The sequence below is a fragment of the Mus musculus genome, chromosome X, assembly GCF_000001635.26.
Source record: "Mus musculus strain C57BL/6J chromosome X, GRCm38.p6 C57BL/6J".
Classification (NCBI taxonomy): domain Eukaryota; kingdom Metazoa; phylum Chordata; class Mammalia; order Rodentia; family Muridae; genus Mus; species Mus musculus.
The window spans coordinates 135,982,184-136,006,163 of NC_000086.7; the positions used below are offsets into that span (position 1 = coordinate 135,982,184).

At 41.0% G+C, this 23,980-nt stretch overlaps 1 protein-coding gene, 1 long non-coding RNA gene and 1 pseudogene across 6 annotated transcripts in view; all 3 read left to right on the forward strand.

Moving 5' to 3' along the window:
• Positions 1 to 1,467, forward strand: part of Gm31214 — a 48,731-nt gene extending 47,264 nt beyond the window's left edge. For all 5 annotated transcript variants that reach the window (XR_003953080.1, XR_878241.2, XR_878237.1 and 2 more), the window contains one exon: positions 197 to 1,467. This is a non-coding gene — a long non-coding RNA (predicted gene, 31214). The remainder of the gene's footprint in view (positions 1 to 196) is intronic.
• A 3,958-nt stretch (positions 1,468 to 5,425) lies between these two features.
• On the forward strand, positions 5,426 to 7,398 carry Gm15016 (annotated as a pseudogene).
• A 4,238-nt stretch (positions 7,399 to 11,636) lies between these two features.
• Positions 11,637 to 13,176, forward strand: Arxes2 (adipocyte-related X-chromosome expressed sequence 2). The gene has a single exon (NM_029823.2). The coding sequence runs from the start codon at positions 11,776 to 11,778 to the stop codon at positions 12,316 to 12,318; it is 543 nt and encodes a 180-aa protein (NP_084099.1). The 5' UTR covers positions 11,637 to 11,775; the 3' UTR covers positions 12,319 to 13,176.
• Positions 13,177 to 23,980: the final 10,804 nt, after the last annotated feature.

The window sequence follows — 23,980 nt, forward strand, 5'->3', positions numbered from 1 at the left end:
AGCAGCATTCTCCTGTGGTACTTAGATGTTTCCAGTTAGTCTCAAACCTTTGAATACTTGGTCATCAGTTGTTGGCACTTTGGGGGAGGCTTAGGAGGTGTGGCCTTGCTGGAGGGAGTGTGCCACTGGGAGCAGGCTTTGGGGTCCAAAACCCATGTTCCATTTCTAGTATGTTCTCTCTGTTTCCTGTTGACAGTTCAAATGTGAGCTCTCAGTTCTGCTCCAGCCACCACGTCTTTGTTGCACCATCATGGACCCTGATTCTCTGGATCTGTAAGCTATAAACAAGCCCCTCCTTTTACAAGTTATTTTGGTTATAGTTTAATCACAGCAGTAGAAAATACATTATCCATGTGAGTAGGTTTTCTGAATGCCCCAGTGTCTCCCGCCTCTGGGCACAGCCTCTTGGGGAGGCAGAACGCAGAGAGAACCTGGGTGGGTGCTAGGCTGTAGGGAAGCACTAGGCTCTAGGGATGGGAAAGCAGAGTCTGAGGTGTGGGAATGCTGGAGATGGTTCGGGAGTCCCGGGCCTGCAACGATGCTGGGGCCATGGGGTTCTCAGGCTCTTGGACATCCAGGTGCTGCTGGGATTTGCAGAAGAGCAGAGAATGGAGTGGGGAGAGGGGCCATGGGCTGGGGACAGCGGCTAGCCCAGGGCCAGGGGAAAGGGGAGCTCTGGCTTGTCCCATGGGTGATTGTCCTTAGCTTGGTGGGGGCAGGCTAGGTGGAAGTCGTGGCTGGGAGCGCAGAGAGGTCTTCTATGGGAGAATTAAGCTGCATCTCTGCTGTCAGTGTCTTCTCTGAGGCTCCCCTTGGTGGATCTTGGTGAAGAGACACTCCACGGTTTATTGTCAGTTTATTGTCATGGCAGTTTATTGTCATGGCAGAATATGGGTACGTAAAACCATACCCCACTTCTCAGGGTGGGCCTGAGATTAAATGCCTTTTGCAGGAAGGAATGTCTGGGAAGGGAAGCTTATTGGCTAAGCCCTTCGGGTCTCTAGGTACCTCATTAGCATAGAGAACTCTATTTGGGCCTACATGACCAATGAACACATTTCTTTAAGTGAGGAGTGTGGCATGTGTTCTAGGCCAGGAGTCTGGCAGGGAGCTGGGAGTCGCCTAAGTCTCCTGTGTGTGCCCACTGAGTCTCTGGGTCTCAACCCGCTCTACCTTACCAAACTTCCTGGCATGGATTTATGCCCCACACCCAGGTGTTTGGAACCCCCAGGTGCTCATGTGTTCAAATAATAGACACCACAGAGAACAAGAAAACAGTCACCTACCGGAGTGGAGTCAACAGGTAGAATACTGAAAGAATGATGGCTATACTGACAGACATAAATAGCAAAAATATTATGTTTTTAGTAAACGTTCCTCCCCCATGTGATTTGCTGTTATTAAATGAGAATTGAATTATTTTATCCTGTGAGGCTCAATAAAGCTTTCCTATAATTTTAACTAAAATCTATGGTGTAGGTTTATGGGAGTCAATTCTTTTTTGAAGGGGTTTATAATGCTAATTTTCACAGTATACCAATTTCTAGCGGCTCTTAAAACATTTGGAACCTAATTCAGTAAGCTGAGTGGGCCACTGGAGTCCTGTGAATTAAGATGCTGAGGGAGTGTTGTCACAAACCACTCTCAAAGAAAAGCGCAAAAGTTGGCTTATTAAGCATTCATTCCAAACAACGAATAGTCACTCTGAAAGTGTTTTCTCAAACGCGTTCTGAAATATTTCTTCTTATAACAAGAATGGCTCTTGGCAAGGCAGTCACATTCCTGAGGCACACATAGACAGAACTCCTCCACCAGACATAACATAAATATATATTGCAGGCCTTGCACTTTGATTGTCCCACTGTACTTCTTCTAAGCAACAGGAGTCCTGTGTGCAGGCAGACCTAAGCCACATCACTCAGTTCTCCTTGAATTATGTACTCGTAATAGTTATCTATGCTGCAGGAAGTACCCTAGAGCCGAGAGGCTCCTGTGTCTGTCCTTTTTGTTGTTGTTCATTTGTTTGTTGGCTATTTTGAAGTAAGACTGTAAGAACTGAGAGCCAGGAAGACACAGAAGAATAAAGCTGTGGGAAGATCCATTCCTGATAGTTGAGCAGAAGAATTCTGTTACCTTTTTTGTGTGTGTGAAAAAAAGAGGGCCTCTGCTGAATAATGCATATCTCTTTCCAAACTCTCCAATCAAGTAAGTCTTTCCTGTCATGAAGGACTATGTGGAGAGGCAATGTGTACATTGTCCACAGGTACCGTTCTATGTGAAAGAAAACGTTAGGAGTGTTGGGTAAATACTCCTCAGTATAAACTGATATATGTTTAAAATGACTAGGCATGACCCTAATAAATGACCAGTTGTTTTACACCTAATTCTTTCAAATAGACCTAGTATTATATAAATGACATTTTTCTGTATTCCTACATCATTTAACCACAAGATTGTAGACAGACTCTTTTTTTCTTTTTAAGACACTAACCCAGGCTGGCCTCTGAATAGTGTTCCGCTCGTCTCAGCCTCTTCAGTGCTGATATTGCCTGCTCACAGATTTGCACTACCACCACCAGCATCCACACATTCCTCCCATTGTTTGCTAAAGGGGATGTCATCCTTGAATCTCAGTATACTGGTAATACCCTCCCAAGGCCATTTTTTGTTATATTTTTATTCTTGAGAATTTTATACAAACAAAATGGTTGACAGTGTAGACTTCCCTTCCTTTATCATAATGAGCAGAGTTAAAAGAACGCTGCCTAATTCTAGTATAGTTCCACTAACTAATGTGATTTCTCAAGTAGTTGCCTGAAGAGTGAAGTGTTTTTCTCTCAGTGAAATGCAAGAGGCAGACAGCTGTGTGGAAGGATTTCTAATGCGAAGGACTAGCCTGTGCAGCAGAGTTGCCATAGAAACCTGCTGTCTTGCTGGCGACTTCAGTTACAATATTGTACCAGAAATTTCCAGGGCTTGGTTCAAAGAGCAAATACCTCCCCCCACTGCAGTATTTTAGACTCAGCTGATGGCATGAGAGCCCCGCAGTGGGGGCTGAATATCCTTGGAGAATGGGGAAACAGAGAGACCCCAGACTCATGTCCCATAATTTCTGTTTCCAGCCTTGATGCTGGAATGTTTCCTAAAGCAGAGAAGTATGGAAACTTCACAGCCCTGGGAACATGCTATCCTGTTCCAGGGTGTCCTGAAAGTACTTTCCATGTACAAGCAGGGTGTCCATGGGGGGCTAAGACAAGGAAAGGCTCTCTTTGAATGTTCACACAATGGTCCAGACCATCAGTTAATAAGAGCAAGCACATAGCCCTGTTCTTATGAATCCTTATTCCTGCTCAGATTTGTTGTTAGAACTTGAAAGATAAAGCAGACAGCAGAAAGGCCTAGGGGAGATGTTGCTGTACCTTTTATATGGTGATACAACTTTATGAAAATATCTCTTATATTCTAAGAGATTGCAACTTTTTTTTGGACAGGGTTATGTTATTTTTTTATTTTTATTTTTATTTTTTAGATTTATTTATTGATTATATGTAAGTACACTGTAGCTGTCTTCAGACACACCAGAAGAGGGAGTCAGATCTTGTTACGGATGGTTGTGAGCCACCATGTGATTGCTGGGATTTGAACTCCAGACCTTCGGAAGAGCAGTCGGGTGCTCTTACCCACTGAGCCATCTCATCAGCCCCGCAACTTTTGTTGGAACTCATAACCAAGTTAATAACTAGCTTGAGGTCACCTTAGTCTGATATTCTGCTGTACTCTGCCTGTTTGTTTTACCTACTTTTAAGAGAACAATGCAACAACCAACCCCACTTACCTTGGATTTTCCATGTAATCAAGTGTGTACAACCTAAGTTGATGCAAAGCTGTAATCTTAAACTATATATGCTTCTATGCCCCCAATCCAGAGAGCCCAGAGAGCAATGTGCTCGTGTGTGTGTGTGTGTGTGTGTGTGTGTGTGTGTGTGTGTGTGTGTGTGTGATGGATACTATTTGCTGAAAACAAAAAACAGGTCAAAAATATCCTTATATAACAAACATGCACCATAAAAGTTGGAAACAACAAATAGATATTACATGACAACACTATGTTGGTCATGCTGAGTGCTTTGGGGTCAGTTGAAGTAAATAATTTAATCCCCTCTTGTAAAACTCTGTTAAAGATTTCTGTAAACTATCCCCCATTCTTTCCTCATGTGATGTTTTTGGTGCTGTTCAGGAATTGCAGAGCAAAGTCCTTTGTTAGTGGCACGGCACGCACGTAAGAGATAAGCAATAGGGCAATAGGGATGGATCAGATATGCACAACAGCCAGACCATAGACAAACCAGATACCACAAATTACAGGCAAAAGGAAGACATGGGGAGAGAAGTGTAAAATTCAAAATCACTCCCAAATTGAACCCAGGGGAAGTGCTGACTATCCCTTCTTTGATGAAACACCAGTACCTTTTGGTGTCTCTGGGGCTATCTTTTTTTTTTTTTTTTTTTTTTTTTTGGTTTTCTGAGACAGGTTTTCTCTGTAGAGCCCTGGCTGTCCTGGAACTCACTTTGTAGACCAGGCTGGCCTCGAACTTAGAAATCCACCTGCCTCTGCCTCCCAAGTGCTGGGATTAAAGGCATGTGCAACTATGCCCGGCCAACAGGCTTTTCATCAGGACTTGGCTGTTTTGTAACCAAATGTAAGATTTTATGTTTTGTTAAGTGTGAAAATAAGCAAAGATAAGACACAAAACAGTCAAAATATGTATTATCTTAAAAAGGCCAGGAGAACAATAAAATCATTTGCAAAACATTTGCCCAGAGTAAAGGAAGAATTATTCAGGGATATGTACGCACTTGTGTGTGTGTGTGGTGTGTGTGTGTGTATGTGTGTGGTGTGTGTGTGTGTATGTGTGTTTGTGTGTGTGTGTGTGGTGTGTGTGTGTATGTGTATGTGTGTATGTGTGTGTGTGTATGTGTGTGTGGTGTGTGTGTGTGTGTGTGTGTGTGTGTGTACAGCTGCATCTGTATCTGCATCTACCTCTCCAATCTCCATCTCCATCTATACATATGAATGAATGGGCCCAATGGCCCATCCCCATACACGCTAAGTTAAGGACTACATGCTTGAGCATAGGCAGATAAGCTAAAATTTTAAAAAGAAATGATACTAGATGCATTTTGTTGCATATTTAGCTCAAAACAGCACATATGCAAAATATTAAAGTGATGGATAGAATACTTCTGGGTGTTTTCAAATCGCACCATAGAATTTTAATGGAAAAGAAATGAAAGTATGCTTTGAAGGTACATTAAGACAGGAGCCTACCCATAATGATACTTGCCTAGTCACTAACAGTTTCAGTGCTGTTCATCACTGGCCAGTAACTACCATGATGCCTGGCAAGGATTAACTTACTGGATCATGGTGGTTCCTGGCTCCTTTGTTCTCTCTGGGGAGCTCTTTATTTGGGTGATCATAGTGTGTGCGGAAGGAGGTGAGCTCTAAGGATGGAGATAGTGACTTCTGTTGAAGCATCACCAGATCAGAAGGGCAGGAGTGCTCAGGACAGGACACGCCTTCATCTTCAGTGGAGTATGATGCTTTCCTCCTGCGATTTCATGGAACCGAACAAAAGCATGTGATAAGATAGCGTCTGTGAGAGTACAGACGTTCAGAAGGAGAAAGGCTGTTTTTATCTTATGATTTCGATCTGGCTGATTCCATCGGCTTGATATGCTTAGTAGCAGCCCTTAATGCCTATGTCAGATCCTCTTTATCTGAAATATATATAAAATGCTTACTGTTATACATTATTAAGCATTATATTAATATTCATATGTGCTTATCAGAAGAGCAAGATGTTTTGTGTGAATTTGCACTGTATTTACATGTATTTTTCTGGCAATAAATAAAAATCAGTGACTCTATCAGATAGATGTTGAAATATATAGATGATTTGAAAGCACTGTGGTATCTTTATTTGAATTCTTTCCTAGTAGCCATATTTTCATTGATCCTATATTGAAAATGTGTAGACTTTATATTTTCTGGTATTATTTAAAAAACAGTTATACTGCTTCTTGTTCTTTTCCTCCTCATTTTCCCTTCCTCCTTACCCTCCTCTTTCTCCTCCTCTCCTCTTCTTTCTTCTGTTCCTCTTCCTCTCCTCTTTTTTCTTCTTCTTCCCCCTCCTCCAGTGCTGCTTCCTCCTCTTCCCCATCCTGTTCTTTTTTCCTCACATTCCTCCACCTCATCATCCTCCTCCTCATCCTCCTCACCCTCCTCCTCCTCCTCTTCCTCCTCCTCCTCCTCCTCCTCCTCCTCCTCCTCCTCCTCCTCCTTCTTCTGGAAAACACCAAGTGGCCATTACTACCAGTGTAGCAGGAAAGCACTGAGGACTCAGGGTCCCAGGATTAGGAGGGAACGTCTATGGAGGTTTCAGCACAGGTCTTAGGGGCCACAGTTTGTGGCAGTATCCAAAAACAAGGAGTGGACCCCCATCAATCAAACTGGGTTGCCTGGTCAAGCACATGAAGATCAAGTCTCTGAAGGATATCTACCTGTTCTCCCTGTCCATCAGAGAATCCTAGATTATTGACATTTTCCCGGGAGCATCTGTAAAGGGTCATGATAGTGCAGAAGCAGACTCTGGCTGGACAGGGGACCAGGTTCAAGGCTTTTGTCGCTATTGTGGACTACAGTGGTCATGTTGGTCTTGGTGTTAAGTGTTTCAAGGAGGTAACTATCCTTGGAGCCTCCATGGGGCCATCATGCAGAGAGACTACTTGGGGAATAAGATTGTCAAGTCCCACATTGTTCAGTGCAAGTTGACAAGCTACTGTGGCTCTGTATTGTTATGTCTCATCCCTGTCCCCAGAGGCACTTGCATAGTCTCTGATTCTTGCCCAAAATGCAACTGATGGTCACATCAGCCAGGTGATACCACCCTTCATGCCCTCTCAAAGACCTACAGACACCTGAGCCCTGATCTCTGAAAAGAGACTGTGTTCACCAAGTCTCCTTATCAGGAATTCACTGATCATCTTATGAAAACCCATACTGGAGTCTCTGTTCAAAGGCAATGATTTCCCCCAGTTTCATAATGCTTAGAGGACCATCAAAGAGACCTCAGGAGATAATGTAATGCCTTACATTATTAAACAATGATAAATTATTTCTGACTGCTTAAATGATAATCTGTGACTTCTATGTATCTCTATAATGAGTGTTAAGTATAAGTCCTTTCTAGCCATTTAATATAATAATATGCATTCTTTCCTAGCTCAGGTTTTGAAATCTAGTCTGTAATGAATTTATGAAGACAACATGAATTTATTTCTTAGGTTTTTTATGGTTTTAGAGCTTTATTGTTGAAAGACAGGGAGAAAGAGAGAAGGTAGAAAGAGGGAGACTGGCCATGGCCACGTGGAAAGAAGGGGGAAGGGAGAGAGAGAAGGAGGACTAGAGATGAGAGTAAGAAAGGTGAGAACTTAAAGAGCTTTATTACTTGTTTTAAAATGTCATATCAGTTGCAAGAATTTTGCATTATGAGAAATAATATTAAAATTCAGTTTCCCCAATTATAAAAATATATCCATTTTGGGAAACAAATTGGCAGAAATTGTTATTGTTATTGCTATTATTATTATTATTTTCTAAGACATACTGAATACTGCAGCTCTTGTTCTTCCTGACAAACACCTTGACTGTCCCCAAGTAAATATGGCACTTTAGTCAATGTTATGGTTTAGATGTGAAGATATCACACCCCATACACATATATTGAAGACTTTCTCCTCAATTAATGGGCAGGTAATTGGATCAAGGGGGTTCAAGAGGCCTCTAACCTAATAAGTGGGTTTGTACACTGGATGGATTCATAAACTAATGGTGTTATTGGGAAGTGATGGGAACTTTTCAGGGGAGTAAATCGCTGGGAGCTTCTCTCTTTTCCTAGTAGTCTTCCTGCCTTCTCCTTTTCCTCCTTCTCTTCTTCCTTCCACCCCCCCATCTCTCAACAGACTGCCTGCCAATATGTTTTCTTTGCATTATCCAAGGCCCAGAAATAACAGAAGGACATTACTATATTCTGAGTGAAATACCTAACATTGTGAGCCAAAATACATTTTTCCTTCTTTTACGTGTTTCAGAGAATCAGCAAAGCAACAAAATTAGACTTATGCAGCCAATATAGATTTTGTATTAATAAAATTTTAAAATTGATTTCACAAAGGTGTTTTATTCCTCTGTGATAATATTTAAGAGTTTAATGGCCAGCTCATCCAGGAGACACGAAATTAACACTGTAAGGAGACTACAGAAGTGTTTTCAAGTGTTGGTCCAATTTTTTTCACCCCCCATTAGCAGGGTATAAAAGTTTCAGAATTAACAATTTTCTCAGTGTTTCAAACTATTGGCTATTCTCTCAGAATATAATATTAGTTAATTGATAATCATTTTTTAAAAAAATTTTCTCTCCTTAGTGATTAATTCTGGGTGAAATGTAAACAAAATATGCTGTCTTTTCTACTCCAGGGTTAAGTAAGACAAAACTCCATTTAAGAAATGTTTTTAGAAAAGCCACTTGGCAGAAATTTAAATTCCCACAGGGTCAGCATTTCTTGAAATCAAAATATGTGCTCAAGGTTGCATGGTGTTCTCACAAGTGGCCCTTTGCTTATCAGCTGCACTGTTTGGAGTTAGCCAACTGTGTGGGAGTGGAAGGTAGGAGCTCTGATCACTCAGAGAGAGGCACAGGATCCCTTCGCATTAGAATGCTTTGGAATGTGTGGCCATTTTCTTGGGAATCCCAGACCTTTTTCTAACACCAATGTTGAGCATCTTTTCATCAACTTGACTTTAATCTACCGTCATTACTTGTCTACTTAATTATTTTCATTCTCTTTTCCCTTCATAGATGACTTTTTCATTTTGATTAAATTCATCCCTCATTTTCTCCTCCTCTTATCTCTTTGCAGGCCCCTCTCATCACATCCTTCCCCACACTTCATACACACACACACACACACACACACACACACTCACACACACACACACACACACACACACACACACGTATATACATGGGTCTAATTAGTGTTACACACATGTGGGTATAGGGCTGTCCACTGTAGCATGAGGAAACTGCCGGGGCACCACCCACGAAGAAGACTAACTTTCTCTCCCTCTGGCTGTCAGCTAGCTGCCTGTAGCTTCTCAGCTAGGAGTGAGGTTTTGTGAACCCCTCTCCACCCATACTGTAACAGTGGAGAGGACCTTGAGCAGTTTTTTATTTATTATTGTCCTTGGCGTTGTCTTCATCATCACCATCATTGTTTTTAGGACAGGGTTTCTCTGTGTAGCTCTAGCTGTCCTGGAACTCACTCTGTAGACCAGGCTGGCCTCGAACTCACAGAGATGCTCCTGCCTCTGCTTCCTGGATGCTGAGATGAAAGGCATGTGCCACCACTGCCTGGCTATATATTTAATTCTTAACGATTTAGTGAAATGCCAGTTTTTTTCATATTTAATTTTGTGACAATTTATATTCTAATTATTAGTTCTCTTAGCTACTATGGTTTTGAAATATTTTCTCTCAGAAACTTCTTTATATTATCTTAGTAGAGTTTTGAAATAGCTCATTTTTTTTTAGTTTATTAAAAAAAAAGAACATTTTAGTGATTCTCACTTGGAAATTGTGGGTTTTAGTGTCTAACCAAAAGAGCAAAAGGTTACTCTTGCATATTTTCTGATAAAAATGTTATAGTTCTTCATTTAGATATATAGCCCCTTCGATTTCACTCTTTGAGTGTAGTCCAGTAGATATAATCACAGTTTATTTTTGCTAATATTAGTACACTTGACTGAGCACTATATCTGGAGAAGACTGTCTTTCCCCCTAAATTATCTTAAATAACACCAACAATGAGTCACTATAATTCCAATAAAAATCCAAAAAATTTTACAAAGAAAATAACACACTGATTTTCACATGCAGTGAAAACTCAAAAGACATAGATTTTTGAAAACACAACGTAACTGGAGAATAAGCAACACCCGATTTCAAAATTTCTGATAAACCTATAATAATCAAGAAAGTGTTCTGTAGACATCGAGGTGAGAAGCTAAATCAAAGGAACTAAATAATGAAATATATCCATATCAATATTAATGACTAGTTTTTTTTTAAAGATCCGAATGTAATTCAGTGGGAAAAGATAATATTTCCAAGAACTACTGCTCGGTAATTGTGCACTCAGCTTCTTAGTACCCTGTGATCTCAAGTGGATTGAGGGACTGGGCTACTTTGAGTAATTACCACAATAAAGACCACCCAGTTATCTGAAAACTCAGCATGGGTGACATTAAATTAGTGGTACTCAAACGTTAGCTGTTTAGGCCTGGAATTTTCCAAGTAAGAAGCTTTCTTCGAAATTATCAAGGGAAATGGATTAAACTGGGAGATATTTGTACCTCTCCCCACCCCATTACTAAATCAAAAGCAGGGACACGAGGAGAGAAGGCTCTACATTTTCAGTAGTTTCTCCAATTAATATCCATCTAGGTTTGAAAAGCAATGTGGGGTTTCTACAAGCTTTTTGGATATTTTGAATGCGTGCTCAAGTGATGCTATGGCTACTTGCTTGCAAGTATCTGCTTCTTTTGTCTATTCCGATGTGTCAAATACTACTTCCTTAACTAAGTGCTATTTATTCAGATTTGTATACAAGCCTCTGATTTAAGCACTGGGGACAAGCATAAAGGACAGGAAAGACAGGGTCACTAACCTGTCATTAAAGATTGGGAAACTGGGACTAAGAAGACAAATCAATTGGAAAGGCAATTTGGTAGTCATTTATGATTAAGAGAATAATTAGGGTAGGTAGACTAAGAATCAAGGGTCAGGGATCATTACACAGGAAATTGTCACTGAAAGCCTTTGCTGGAAGTGGCCTTAAGAACTGAGTCCTGAATGCTAAGAAGCCATGCACAGACAGGCCAGGTCTTGGTGCGCTTGGACTGTGTGTGCTCCAGTGAACCCAGGAGCAGAGGACAGCAAGCCCACTGGCTGCAGCCTGGCAGACAACCATCAGGATGGTAGGGGGTGAGGGGTGGACAGGGCAGATGCAGCAGAGTCTGGGCCTCCTCTGCCACTAAGACTGTATGCTGAGGGCGGAGGACCCCAGCAAGTGGGGGGGGGGCATGACCTGTAGGGAATGGCTGGTCTGTGTGTAGAGAATGGACTGCAGAGGCAGGATTAGCCTAGTGTGGGGGGAAGGAAGTCCAGGCATCAGCAGCCTGTTGCAGAAGGCCAGGGGAGGGGCTAGGATGTATGGAAGCCATGATGCAGCAGTGTGCAGAGGGAGAGGGTTCCCTGGCCAGGGCTTTGTGTGCCGGGGCAGGGGCTGTGGTTGGTGCCAGGGACCTTCCGTGACTGTGTCTGGGTGTGAGGGTGAGACAGTTCAAGGCACCGCTGGGCTCATTCAGCCAGGCTGCGGCTTTCTATGAGATGCTCCAAGTGCCTTAGACTCTCAGCAGACAGTGGTTGTAGGGTTAACTAGTGGCTTGGGGCGGGGGAGGGGGCAGGCATCGTGGGCGGTGCGCGCTCCAGGGACGCGTGCGCGAGCCCGGCATTCCGCGCGAGCCAGAGGAAGGCAGAGGGACCGCGGAGCGAACTGCACGCCCCGTGCAGAGCCAGCCAGCCAGCCAGCCAGCCAGCGAGCGCCGGTGGAGCCCGCGTGGAGGGAGCCGCCGATTGAACACCCTGCAAGATGAACTCCCTGCTGTCCCGGGCCAACTCGCTGTTCGCCTTCACGCTGAGCGTCATGGCGGCGCTCACCTTGGGCTGCATCCTCACCACCGCCTTCAAAGACAGGAGCGCGCCCGTGCGCCTGCACGTCTCCAGGATCCTGCTCAAAAAAGTGGAAGACTTCACCGGACCCAGAAAGAAGAGCGACCTGGGCTTCATCACCTTCCACATCTCTGCGGATCTGGAGAAGACTTTCGACTGGAACGTCAAGCAGCTCTTCCTTTATCTGTCGGCAGAATATTCCACCAAAAGCAACGCTGTGAACCAGGTGGTCCTCTGGGACAAGATCCTTCTGCGAGGCGAGAACCCCAAGCTGAACCTGAAAGACGTCAAAAGCAAGTATTTTTTCTTTGACGATGGACACGGGCTCAAGGGAAACAGGAATGTCACTTTGACTCTCTCCTGGCAAGTGATACCGATTGCTGGGATCCTGCCTCTTGTGACTGGATCTGGACGCGTGTCTGTCCCGTTTCCAGATTCCTATGAAATAGCCACGACTTTTTGAAGAATTCTCTCTGCATTGGAAACGGGGACATCTGTGGACTCAAGAAATCGCATCTCCTCATCATTTCCCTCAAGTCTTGCTGACTTCTCTTTTGTTTTGTTTATTTTAAAACATGCTGGTTTTGTTCTGGGACTGGCTGCACTCATCCTCATGCTTCCCTGAGCCTAACATAGAGACTATATTCATTGATCTTAGTGTGTGTGTGTGACATTGGTTATCACTCTTCCTCTGTATAAGAATTAACATCAAATTTTATAGTTGGAGGGAAAGGCTAATAGAGTTCTGGAACTTTCTTTATTCTACCAATGAAACAACAAAGAAGTTCACCAGAGTAGGTTATTATTAGACAGTTGGATAATGAGGATTGAAAATAATACACAGTTTTGTCATATTCACTACATTATCCCATGTGATATATAAAATTTGGGGAGAATTTTAAAATTAGATGTTTTGGTATTGTCACAATAACTGTATTTTATTCCTGAGATTCCTTGTAGGTCCACATTGAATGCCGTTTTCTTATATCTTCTAGGGTGTGTTTGATTACTAGAAAAATTGTGATTTGTTTCGTAAGAGTCTGACATGCAAAATAGTTAAACACGAGTCAGAAATCTTACTGCTTTCCTTCCTTGCCAGCAAATGTGACCATTTAAATAGTGAACGTATCTTGAGGCTGTAAATGATTCTGCCTCTCTTTAAGTGTGTGTCTTACAGTGGTTTCTCAACAAAGATTGCTGTGCAGTGTATCTTTGTCTTAGCACTGTTGCTGAAGTTTGAAAATGTTTGCATGTTTAACATGAGATCGTATGTTCTAGTATGTTTAATGCCATTAAATAAATGCTAACTGCTTAAAACTCTTGTAGGTCCATTATTTAATCATTATTGGGATGTTGATAATTGCACTTGTGGTATGATTTTTACAAACATTCATAGATTTTTTTTCTCTATAACCTAAATAGTAAGCAGTGCATGCATTAGCTCTCTTCAAATAAACAGAAATTCAGAAGTTTTGTTACATCAAGCAAACACGAGAATTTAAATTTGAAATACAACTTGATTTTTTTGTTAAATATTTTTATTGTATGTAATTATAATTTCATTATTTCCTCTTCCTTTACATTTCTCCAAACCCTCTCAGATAATCTCATTGTTCTTTCAAATTCATAGTGTGTGTGTGTGTGTCTATGCCTGTATCTCTATGTGTTTGCCTGTGTATGTATATGTTATACATGTATGTGAATATATACATATATTCCTAAATACAACCTGCTCAGTCTGCATAACCTATATCCTCAGGGCTGACCATTTGGTATTGAATAATCCATTGCTGTGTTCTTCCCCAGGGTATTGCTTTCACTCTCAGTGTTCCTTGGTTGTCTGCAGCTATTATTTGTCTAGGGTTGAGGCCTTAGGAACTACCACCACCACCACCACCGCCATCCACAAATGGATGGTATCAGATCGCACTGGGCTCCCCAACTCTGCTTTTTCATCAGCTGCTATTAAGGTGTGAAAAACAAAAACCGAAGTAATAAATTTGCAGGTAAATGAATGATTATATTTGGTGCTTCTCTCATCTTCACATGTGAGTATATAACCTGGTGTAACTGCAGAAACCAGGAAAGTAAAAGGAGACCATTGCCGGAGGAGTGGGGGACGGGGAAGCAATAGGTGGGGGATTCCCAGTGCCTGTAATCTGAAGGAGGAAGTGGGAAATGCATCTAATTAGGGAGGGGGGGGAGGATAAATAATGGAAGGAGAGAAAAAGGGTAAAATAACAGAATGTTTGAAAAGGTCTAAGGAATCATATTGTGAACTATCTACCTAAAATACACACAATACACCAGGTCTGTGTAGGAATATATATAGTTTAAATAAAAATTTCACATCTGGGCTGGCAATATTCCCTACCACCCACTCTCAAATCAGGCATGGAAATTCTTCTTTTGAGTTATTGATCAGGATTGTCCAAAAGTATCCCCCTCAAAAAAAAATTATAGGTTATTGCTGTTGCCTTTGGCTCCCCAAGTGGTGAAGATAACTACTGCTGAAATTACTGTACATTTCAAACACAGGACCCAGAGGGCACAATTTGGATCAAACCTGAAATCTTCCTCCTTGGGGACTAGCTTCATGGTACTAAAAGTCACCAAGCAAGCTTCCAAAGGAGGGAAGCGACCAATAGTCTTGCTGAACTGTAACACCTGTGAACCACAGTAGCCAGTATGGTACAATAACCTCAAGGGCACAGCAATGCCACACATACCTTGGCAGTACTCAAGCACTCTCCAATTGTATAGAGACATACTCAACATGAGAGAAATCATATCTGATACTGGGAACCTAATCATCTACCTAGTACTAGTTATTGCACGAGTCTTGGAGGAGAACCTACAACCACTTTACTAAGCCAGCATTCTAATATTTGTCCTTATACCCATATATACATGTAATCTTCACCCCTTTTCTTAGGATTTATATCACTCTGATAAAATACCATGACCAAATTCAACTTCTGTTTCTTTTGTATCTCAGACAGTACAGTGATCAAATTTCTCTTAAAGATTTCTTTTTTTCCCCTTCTCTGGAAATACTTTTTATCCTTTATGAAAAGAAGTCTCCTACCTTGTGTGAAAAGACTTAATTTGGATTATGCTAACAAAATGAGTGCGCTTCATTCTCTGCATAAAATCTCCACTTAATTGATTCATAATATAAAAACATTGGAATGTTTGCAAAATACCTTATTAAATAAATACACATAATACTGCATAATAACATTTGAAATGGCCTTTTCCAAGGTGGGAAAATAAACACTGTCCATACAGTAACTGCTTATTCAATTGCTCTTAAGACCAAACAATCCAGTAACACTACACTGATAACAGAAAGGGCTATTTCCCCCCTAAGACCAGTTTAAACTAATGAGTAACATTTCCCGTAGTCACGTCATGTAAATATAACACCACGTGCACTTAAACAGCTGCACATGTGGTTACGCGGTTCATGGATATGCATTTGAGAACCAGTATTTCCCACCGGATAAAACTTCAAAGGTGGAATGTCCTGTGTTTCAGTGTTAGCTCCAGAGTTTCCACTTAGTTTCTGTAGGATCTCCATTTCTCTGTCTGGGAAATGGCAAGAGTTGAAATAACTACTTGCATGGTGATAATTTTTCCATCACAAACATATATAATATTTTTTTATCTTTTCAGCTTATCAGAACAGAAATATACAATAGTTATGTGAAGACAGAAATATAGGTAGAATACTCGAGCACATACTTCATTTTGATCTGACTTTATTTTATAGTCAGAAACTGTAAGTTCATATAATTTCTAAAGATGCTGAGCATAAAGACTGCAGATGTCCAAACCTAAAAAAAAAAAATATCTGGCCACATTGTCATTGAGGAATGCATTCACAGCAAAGCCTTACCTAGGCCTAGATACCACTATAACAACTCACTATGCATAGTGCTGAGTGGATCTGTTAGTTTGATAGAGATGAATGCTGTAAGTTTCTTGAGTTGCAATTATCTGACAAGTATACTTTTTGGAAATTTGCTATGGAATAGAAGTATAAAGATCCTAGAAGTATACTGTGGATAGAGGTTGTAGTTTCAAACCCCAGAACTGAAGGAAAAAAAGACTTCAGACCTGAAGATGTAGTTGAATAGTAGAGAACTTTACTAGCCATATACAAGGCCCTAGGTAGAATTCCCTATATCCTATCTACCTACCTACATTATGTATGTATGTATGTATGTATCTGTCTGTCTATCTATCTATCATCTATCTATCTATCCATCTATCATCTATCTATCTATCTATCTATCTATCTATCTGGAACTTGGGTTCACTATGATAAATATATCCTATTTTGGTGTTAATTCTTTATTTTTAATGGCTTGTTTTTATTTTTTATGTACATTGGTGTTTTGCCTATATGTATATCTGTGTGAGGAGGTTGGATCCCCTGGAACTGGGGATGTAGACATATTGTTGCTGGGACTTGAACCCAGGTCATCTGGAAGAGCAACCAGTGCTCTCTTAACTTCTGAGCCATCTCTTCAGTCCTACCCCACTCTTTTTTTTTCCAGTTCTAAAAGCTGTTTTCCTTCATGTGTATGCTGTATATTGAGCAAATTCCTATCCATTACTCATCAAAGTTTTGAAAGTCTCCACAAAGACATGAGGATTTTTGGAAACCAAAAGTATGACTGGAAGTGTCTGAACTCATAACTTATTCTCAAAGAGTAATTGGTGCATATTTGTTTATGCTAGCTCACATTTTAAGTGAACTTGTTTAAGAATATAGTGCTCTCATGACTTTTTTCCTCTAGCACTTAAATCTAAACAGAAGGCAGATAGCTGTACAAGGAAACTTGGTAGGACTATGTTACGATTTTAGTTATAATCTGTGAATGATATTATTTGCATCGATTTCCGAAAAAAAAGATTTCTCAATTCCTTCATGAGGGGAGTTCTAAGGAGGATATTCATTATGCACGCTTTCTAACCCACTCCTCTATGCATACATAAGACAAGACTCCACCACAGTCATTCCTACTCAGCAAACGAAAAGCTGTCACTGCAAACTGCTGTCTTAGCCACGCAGAAGCTCCTGTCAGCTCCTATCATTCTCCTATTGACTTGGTGAATATACATCTAAAAGAGGAGTCTTTTTTAGCACTTTGAGAAGTGTCTCAAAGAAAGGATCCTGAAGCATTTCCTTGTATTATCAAGATAACTCACGGCAATCTTTCTCTTGATAGACACATGTCACAATCTTAGGCTATTGTAGCTGTCCAAGCACTGCTGAAATGGCAAGTCAGTCAGATTTGGGAGTTCATTATTAAGAATCTATTTCCCAGCCAATCTAAGTCACATTCAGCAGTATTGCCCTATTAGGAATCACTCAGTATATCCTCTTTTTCTCATATTTTAAAATAGTTTTTCATTATAAAAATTGTCAATAAAAACATCACACACTAAAACTAGCCAGATCCAAAGTCTATACAACTTAATGATCTTCTACAATTAGAATTGACATTTGAAATGAAACCTCATCTTTTAATTGGCTTACGTTTCAGTCTCAAGGTGGTAGGGTGTGAGTGGGGTGAGGAGGGGCATCTACCAAACTTTTTAGGAAAGAGATAGGAACGTTTCCTGAGACGGCAAGACACAGATAAAGAACAGCAGCAAGCCTACTAAAAGATCTACCACTGAGAGCAGAACTGCCCAAGAGGTTTGAAAGATGAGGGTCCACCCCATAATCATCTTCCAAACGCTGACACCATTGCATATACTAGCAAGATTTTGCTGAACGGACCCAGATATGGCTGTCTCTTGTGAGACTATGCCGGGGCCTAGCAAACACAGAAGTGGATGATCACAGTCAGCTATTGGATGGATCACAGGGCCCCCAATGGAGGAGCTAGAGAAAGTACCCAAGGAGCTAAAGGGATCTGCAACCCTATAGGTGGAACAACATTATGAACTAACCAGTAGCCCGGAGCTCTTGACTCTAGCTGCATATGTATCAAAAGATGGCCTAGTCAGCCATCACTGCAGAGAGGCCCATTGGACTTGCAAACTTTATATGCCCCAGTACAGGGGAACGCCAGGGCCAAAAAGGGGGAGTGGGTGGGTAGGGGACTGGGGGGGTGGGTATGGGGGACTTTTGGGATAGCATTGGAAATGTAAACGAGGAAAATACCTAATTAAAAAAAAAGATCATAAAAAAAGAAAGATGAGGGTTCAGGATATGTAATCACTGTTTCTCAGTCAAAATTTACCTAAGGACCCTCAGATGTGAAGAAATAATTCCAGTGTGGAGAGTGGAGAGTAACCCTGTATGTTATAGTTGCCATAGAAACCTGGTGTAATTATGATGGCCCTGACAACTTAATAACAGAAACTGACATTGTGTGGTGACAACAGAAGGGTACCATTCCGGTGTTTGCACTCAGCTAAGGGCGTGAATAGTTGTGAGGGTGGGGGGAGCAGTGCTGAACTTTTCTGCAGAGTGAGGAGACATTCAGGGAATCTCAGACCCTAGCCTGCTCCTTCCTGCTAGAGAGCTCTTTGGGGAATGTCTTGTTTATAAGACACTTGAGATCTTCCCTTCCCCTGAGACTTTGGGGTTGTGCCCCAGGGTGTCTTTGAACAACTTTTCATGTAGAAGCCAGGCATTCATGGGAGGAAATGACAGGGATAACTCTCTCTAGGACCAATTTTCTCCTCTGTGAAAATGACAGTATAAATAGTAATTAGTAACTAATTACCTTGTACATCCCAGGGGATGCTTAAAATATGCAGTGGATTCAAAGGCATTCTGTACTAGTTGGCTTTCTGTTTCGGTGATAAAGTAATGAACAAAAGCAACCTGTGGGATTGTGCCAGCCAGTTTTTCTTTCTTTTCTCCCTCCCTCCCTCCCTCCCTCCCTCCCTCCCTCCCTCCCTCCCTCCCTCCCTCCTTCCCTCTCCTTCCTTCCTTCCTTCCTTCCTTTCCTCCCTCCCTCCCTCCCTCCCTCCCTCCCTCCCTCCCTCCCTCCCTCCTTCCCTCTCCTTCCTTCCTTCCTTCCTTCCTTCCTTCCTTCCTTCCTTCCTTCCTTCCTTCCTTTCCTTCCTTCCTTCCTTCCTTCCTTCCTTCCTTCCTTCCTTCCTTCCTAACTTCCTTCCTTCCTTCCTAACTCCCTCCCTCCCTCCCTCCCTCCCTCCCTCCCTCCCTCCCTCCCTCCCTCCCTCCCTCCCTTCTTTCTTTCTTTCTTTCTTTCTTTCTTTCTTTCTTTCTTTCTTTCTTTCTGCCTACTTAACATGACTTTCTAATGTCATCTGGGAAGAGGAAATCCTAATTTAGAAAATGCATCCATCACATTGGCCTTTGACGAGATTGTGAGCCATTTTGGTGACGAATAATCAATGTGGAAGTGTTCGGTGTAGTCCGTAGTTCACTGTTGGACATGACTGTTGTTCCTTTTTTAAAAACATTTTTTTTTTTTTTTCGAGACAGAGTTTTTCTGTATAGCCCTGGCTGTCCTGGAAATCACTTTGTAGACCAGGCTGGCCTTGAACTCAGAAATCTGCCTGCCTGAGTGCTGGGATTAAAGGCGTGCACCACCACACCCGGCTTTTTTCTTTTCTTTTCTTTTCTTTTCTTTTCTTTTCTTTTCTTTCCTTTTCTTTTCTTTTTTTTTTTTTTTTAATGACTGTTGTTCCTAAAGTGAACGGCAAAGTAAACTGAGCAGCATTCCTTCGTGGCTTCTGCTTTAGTTTCTGACTCCAGGTTCCTTTCATGCCCTGATTTCCCTTGGTGATTGTTTTCTCCCCAAGTTGTTTTTTGGTCATGGCCTATATCACAGCAATAGAAAATAAACACAGGGAAGAAAGAGTTTATTTTATTCATCACTTCCAAGTGGCTTGCCATCAAGGGAAGCTGAAGCAGAGACCTTGAAAGAATGCTGTTTACTGGTTCACATTCCCAGGTTCAGAGTTCAGTCCTTTCAGAACAATATCAGACACTATATTACAGTTACAATGAGATACATTCCTTAAATTACCAGATATGTTTAAATTCATAATCATTTTTTTCCAGAATGTAAATTCTGTAGTGTCAGACATGCCACAACTCTCACTGCCTTATCCCAGCAATGCATGGTATTTCCGTCACTGTAGATTAAGTTTCATGGCCATTTAAATGGAACCATGCAAGGCTTTAAAAAAAATTGGAGCCTTTTTCTGCTTTTTATTCTCTGGTTCTGGAGGTGGGGGTTGGGGTGGGTGGGCAGGGTCTTCTTTGTGGTAAGCAAGAACAGTACCACTAGGCAACATCTCTAGGCTCAGATCTGGCTTTTAAAATTCACCTTTAAATATCTATATTCTGGATATTTTATGTATGGGTACATTTGTATGTATATGTTCCTATTAAGCTTGTTTTTAATTGGGATTTGGGCCATTCATACACAAAGTAGATATAAAGACTATCTGCAATTATACCTTTTGTGACAATATGATTGAGCAATATAAATGGAAGATTAGTATTGTAAGACACTATCAAGCTCTCCAAACCCCTTATTTTCATTGTTTCATTGTTCACAATATTGTCAGTATTTGCTATATTCATTCTTTTTTATTTATATCATTATACTAATAGCTCCTTATTGATCATAGTTTTTACTATTCTTTTCAAATGGTTGATGATGTTAAACACCTTTTTCTGAGATGGCTTGATATTCTTAAATTTTTCTTTAGTGGCATAGCTAGTTAAATATTTATTTTTTATTTGTAAAGGTTTAATTATTGTATTTTATCCTTAATTATGGGGGTGGGTGGGTGGGTGGGTGGGTATGTGGACATGACTACAGGTGATCATGGAAACCAGATGTATTGGGTGCCTTGGAGCTAGAGTTACAGATGTTTATAGGCCACCAGAAATTGGGCATTGGGAGCTGAACTTGGGTCGTCTGCTAAAGCACTACATGCTCTTGAACGCTGAGCCATTTCTTCACCCTCTCCCTATGTATGCTGTTGCCCATTTCTTCACTGGATTATCTATTTTCCTGTTGACTTTTATGTGACTTTCTTTATTCTGGATATTTTATATGATGCGTGTTTCCAGAATGCTATTTTCTAGTCAGGAGCTCGTCTTCATTTTCTCAACCACACATTTGAAGGAATCAAAGCTTATAGCTTTGTGCAAGGCCTATTTGTCCACTTCCTATTCTATTCATTTGAGACAAAGTCTTTCTTAGGCTACCCTTGAACTCTTGATCCTTCTTCTCCAGCCTTTCAAGTGCTGGGATTATACACATGAACTGCTATGCCTAGCTATGCCTGTCTCTTGATACTGATTCCCGTGGTTTCTGCTAGAATTCTTATATATTTAAGTTTTATGGTTAAATATATGATCAACACCAGAAATGGCGTGCATGCTTATGATTTCAGCAATTGGAAGCCTGAGGCAAGATTATAGTGGGTTTCAAGGCCATCCTAGGCTACATAGGTGTAGTGGCTATTCTTGGTTGTCAACTTGACTATATTTGGAATGAACTACAATCCAGAATTGGAAGGCTCACCAGTGACCCTAATCTGGAGGCTGGGAGATAGAAGTGTCTGATCTGGATCTTGGTATGGAGATCTTGAGGCATAGTGGCTATGGATTCCAGAAGATTAAGACAGGGAGATCTCCCAGTTCAAAGTCATCTGGGATTAAAGGTGTGGTGGCACACATCTGGGCTACACCTTCTGCTGGAGACCATATAAAGACATTGGAAGAAGGAAAACTCACTCTCTCGCCCTTTCGTCTGCTTGCCCTGTGGGACTGAGCAACTGCTAGATCCTTGGACTTCCATTCACAGCTACTACTGAACCATTGTTGGGAATTGGACTACAGACTGTAAGTCATCAATAAATTCCTTTACTATATAGAGACTATCTATAAGTTCTGTGACTCTAAAGAACCCTGACTAATACAATAGGGCAAACCTTTCTCATAAAACAAGAATGAAAGAAAGACCACTATGACCCATTTTGACTTGACTTTTGTATATGAGCCGTATATGAGTCATAGTTTCCCTTTCTCAATATGGATCTCCACTAGCTCTTACACAACTTATTGGAAATAGTGTTCTTTTTATACTGAATTATATTTGTCAAAATTCAGTTGTCCATATATATGGGGGTCTATTTCTGGATTTCCTATTCTGTTCCTCTGGTCTACTTTTCTATTTTCATGCTGATAGACCATTTTTATTTTTTCTTTTTAACCCAAACATTTCATTGTTTTTTTTTTTTTAATTTTGTAGAAGCTATTTTTATTGGATATTTTCATTTTTTACATTTCAAATGTTATCCCCTTTCCCGGTTTCCTCCCTCCCAGAGACCCCCATCCCATCCCTCCCCCGCTTCTATGAGGGTGTTCCTCCACCCACCCACTCCCACCCACTCCCATCTCCTAGTCCTTGATTCCCCTACACTATCGAGCCTTCATAGGAGCAAGGACTTATCCTACAGTTGATGCATGACGAGGCCATCCTATGCTACATATGCAGATAGAGCCATGGGTCCCTCCATGTGTACTCTTTGGTTGGTGGTTTAGTCCCTGGGACCTCTAGGGGGTCTGGTTGGTTGATATTGTTGTTCTTCCTATGGGGTTGCAATCCCTTTCAGCTCTGTGTGTCCTTTCTCTAGTTCCTCCATTGGGGACCCGGAGCTCAGTCCAATGGTTGGCTGTGAGCATCCGCCTCTGTATTTGTCAGGCTCTGGCAGAGCCTCTCAGGAGACAGCTATATCAGGCTCCTGTCAGCATGCACTTCTTGGCATCCACAGTAGTGTCTGGGTTTGGTGTCTGTGTATGGGATGGATTCTCAGGTGGGACAGTCTCTGGAATGTTATTCCTTCAGTCTCTACTCTACACTCTCTGATAGACCATTTTTCAATACTGCAAGTTAATAAATTTTTCCAAAGGAGGTAGTGTTTCTACAACTTTTATATTTTTCAGCATGCAATAATAGTTTAGTATTTTTACATTTGATATAAATTTTAAAATAAGGTTGTTAATCAATAATATCTATTATATTTTTTCTGGGATTTTACTTAGTGTATAGATATTTTGGAAATAAATATTTAACAACAGTAGTACTTCTATCTTATGAAAGTGATATATCAATTTAATAAATTTCCTTTTAATAACATCATGATGGCTTAAGACACACATTTATTTTCTTAGGTGCTATAATTGGATATGCTTTTGAGAGTTTTGCTTCATGTTGTTTTGTTTTTGTTTTTTGAGACAGGATTTCTCTGGGTAAAAGCACTGGTTGTCCTAGAACTGGTTTTGTAGACCGGCTGGCCTCAAACTCTCAGCAGCTATCTGTCTACCTCTGCCTCTGAGCACTGGGATTAAAGGTGTGTGCCATCACACCCAGCACCACTTTGAGAATTTAGTGCACATGCATTTTTTCTTTTCTTTCTCTTCTTTTCATGTGTATGTATGTATGTATGTATGTATGTATGTATGTATGTATGTATGTGGGAGGGTATAGGCACCCCCACATACATATGTGTTTTTTTCATGTGTATGTATGTATGTATGTATGTGGGAGGGTATAGGCATCCCCACATACATATGTGTTTTTGTAGGCCAGAAATTGATATCAAGAATCTTCCTTGATTGCTTTTTTACTTTATTCTTTTGAGGCAAGATCTCTCAATCATACCTTTTTCTTTGAGTACTAACAGACTCAAAAACTCTCTGATTTCATCTTTCTCGTAGGTATACATAAGTGCCTTTGTGTAATTGCAATTTCTCTGACTTAATTAACTCTGCAAATTGTTAAACCCCTTTCAATGTAAAGAAGATCCCAAATACTTTTTAAACTAAAAAAAACCACTTCTAATTTCTTTTCTTTTTAAAGATTACATTTATTTATTTTATGTATATGACAAGTACACTGTAGCTGTGTTCAGACACACCAGGAGAGGACATCAGATCCATGTGGTTGCTGGGAACTGACCTCAGGACCTCTGGAAGAGCGGTCAGTGCTCTTAACCGCTGAGCCATCTCTCCAGCCCCCTAATCTATTTTCTTAAGAATCAAGGTCTTTTTAGTCTGTGAATGACAATTCTGTGTGAAGGATAGGCCTTACAATTATTTTCTG

Coding starts and splice junctions, on each gene's coding strand:
- Arxes2 (NM_029823.2), top strand. CDS start 11,776: ATGAACTCCCTGCTGTCCCGGGCCAACTCGCTGTTCGCCTTCACGCTG.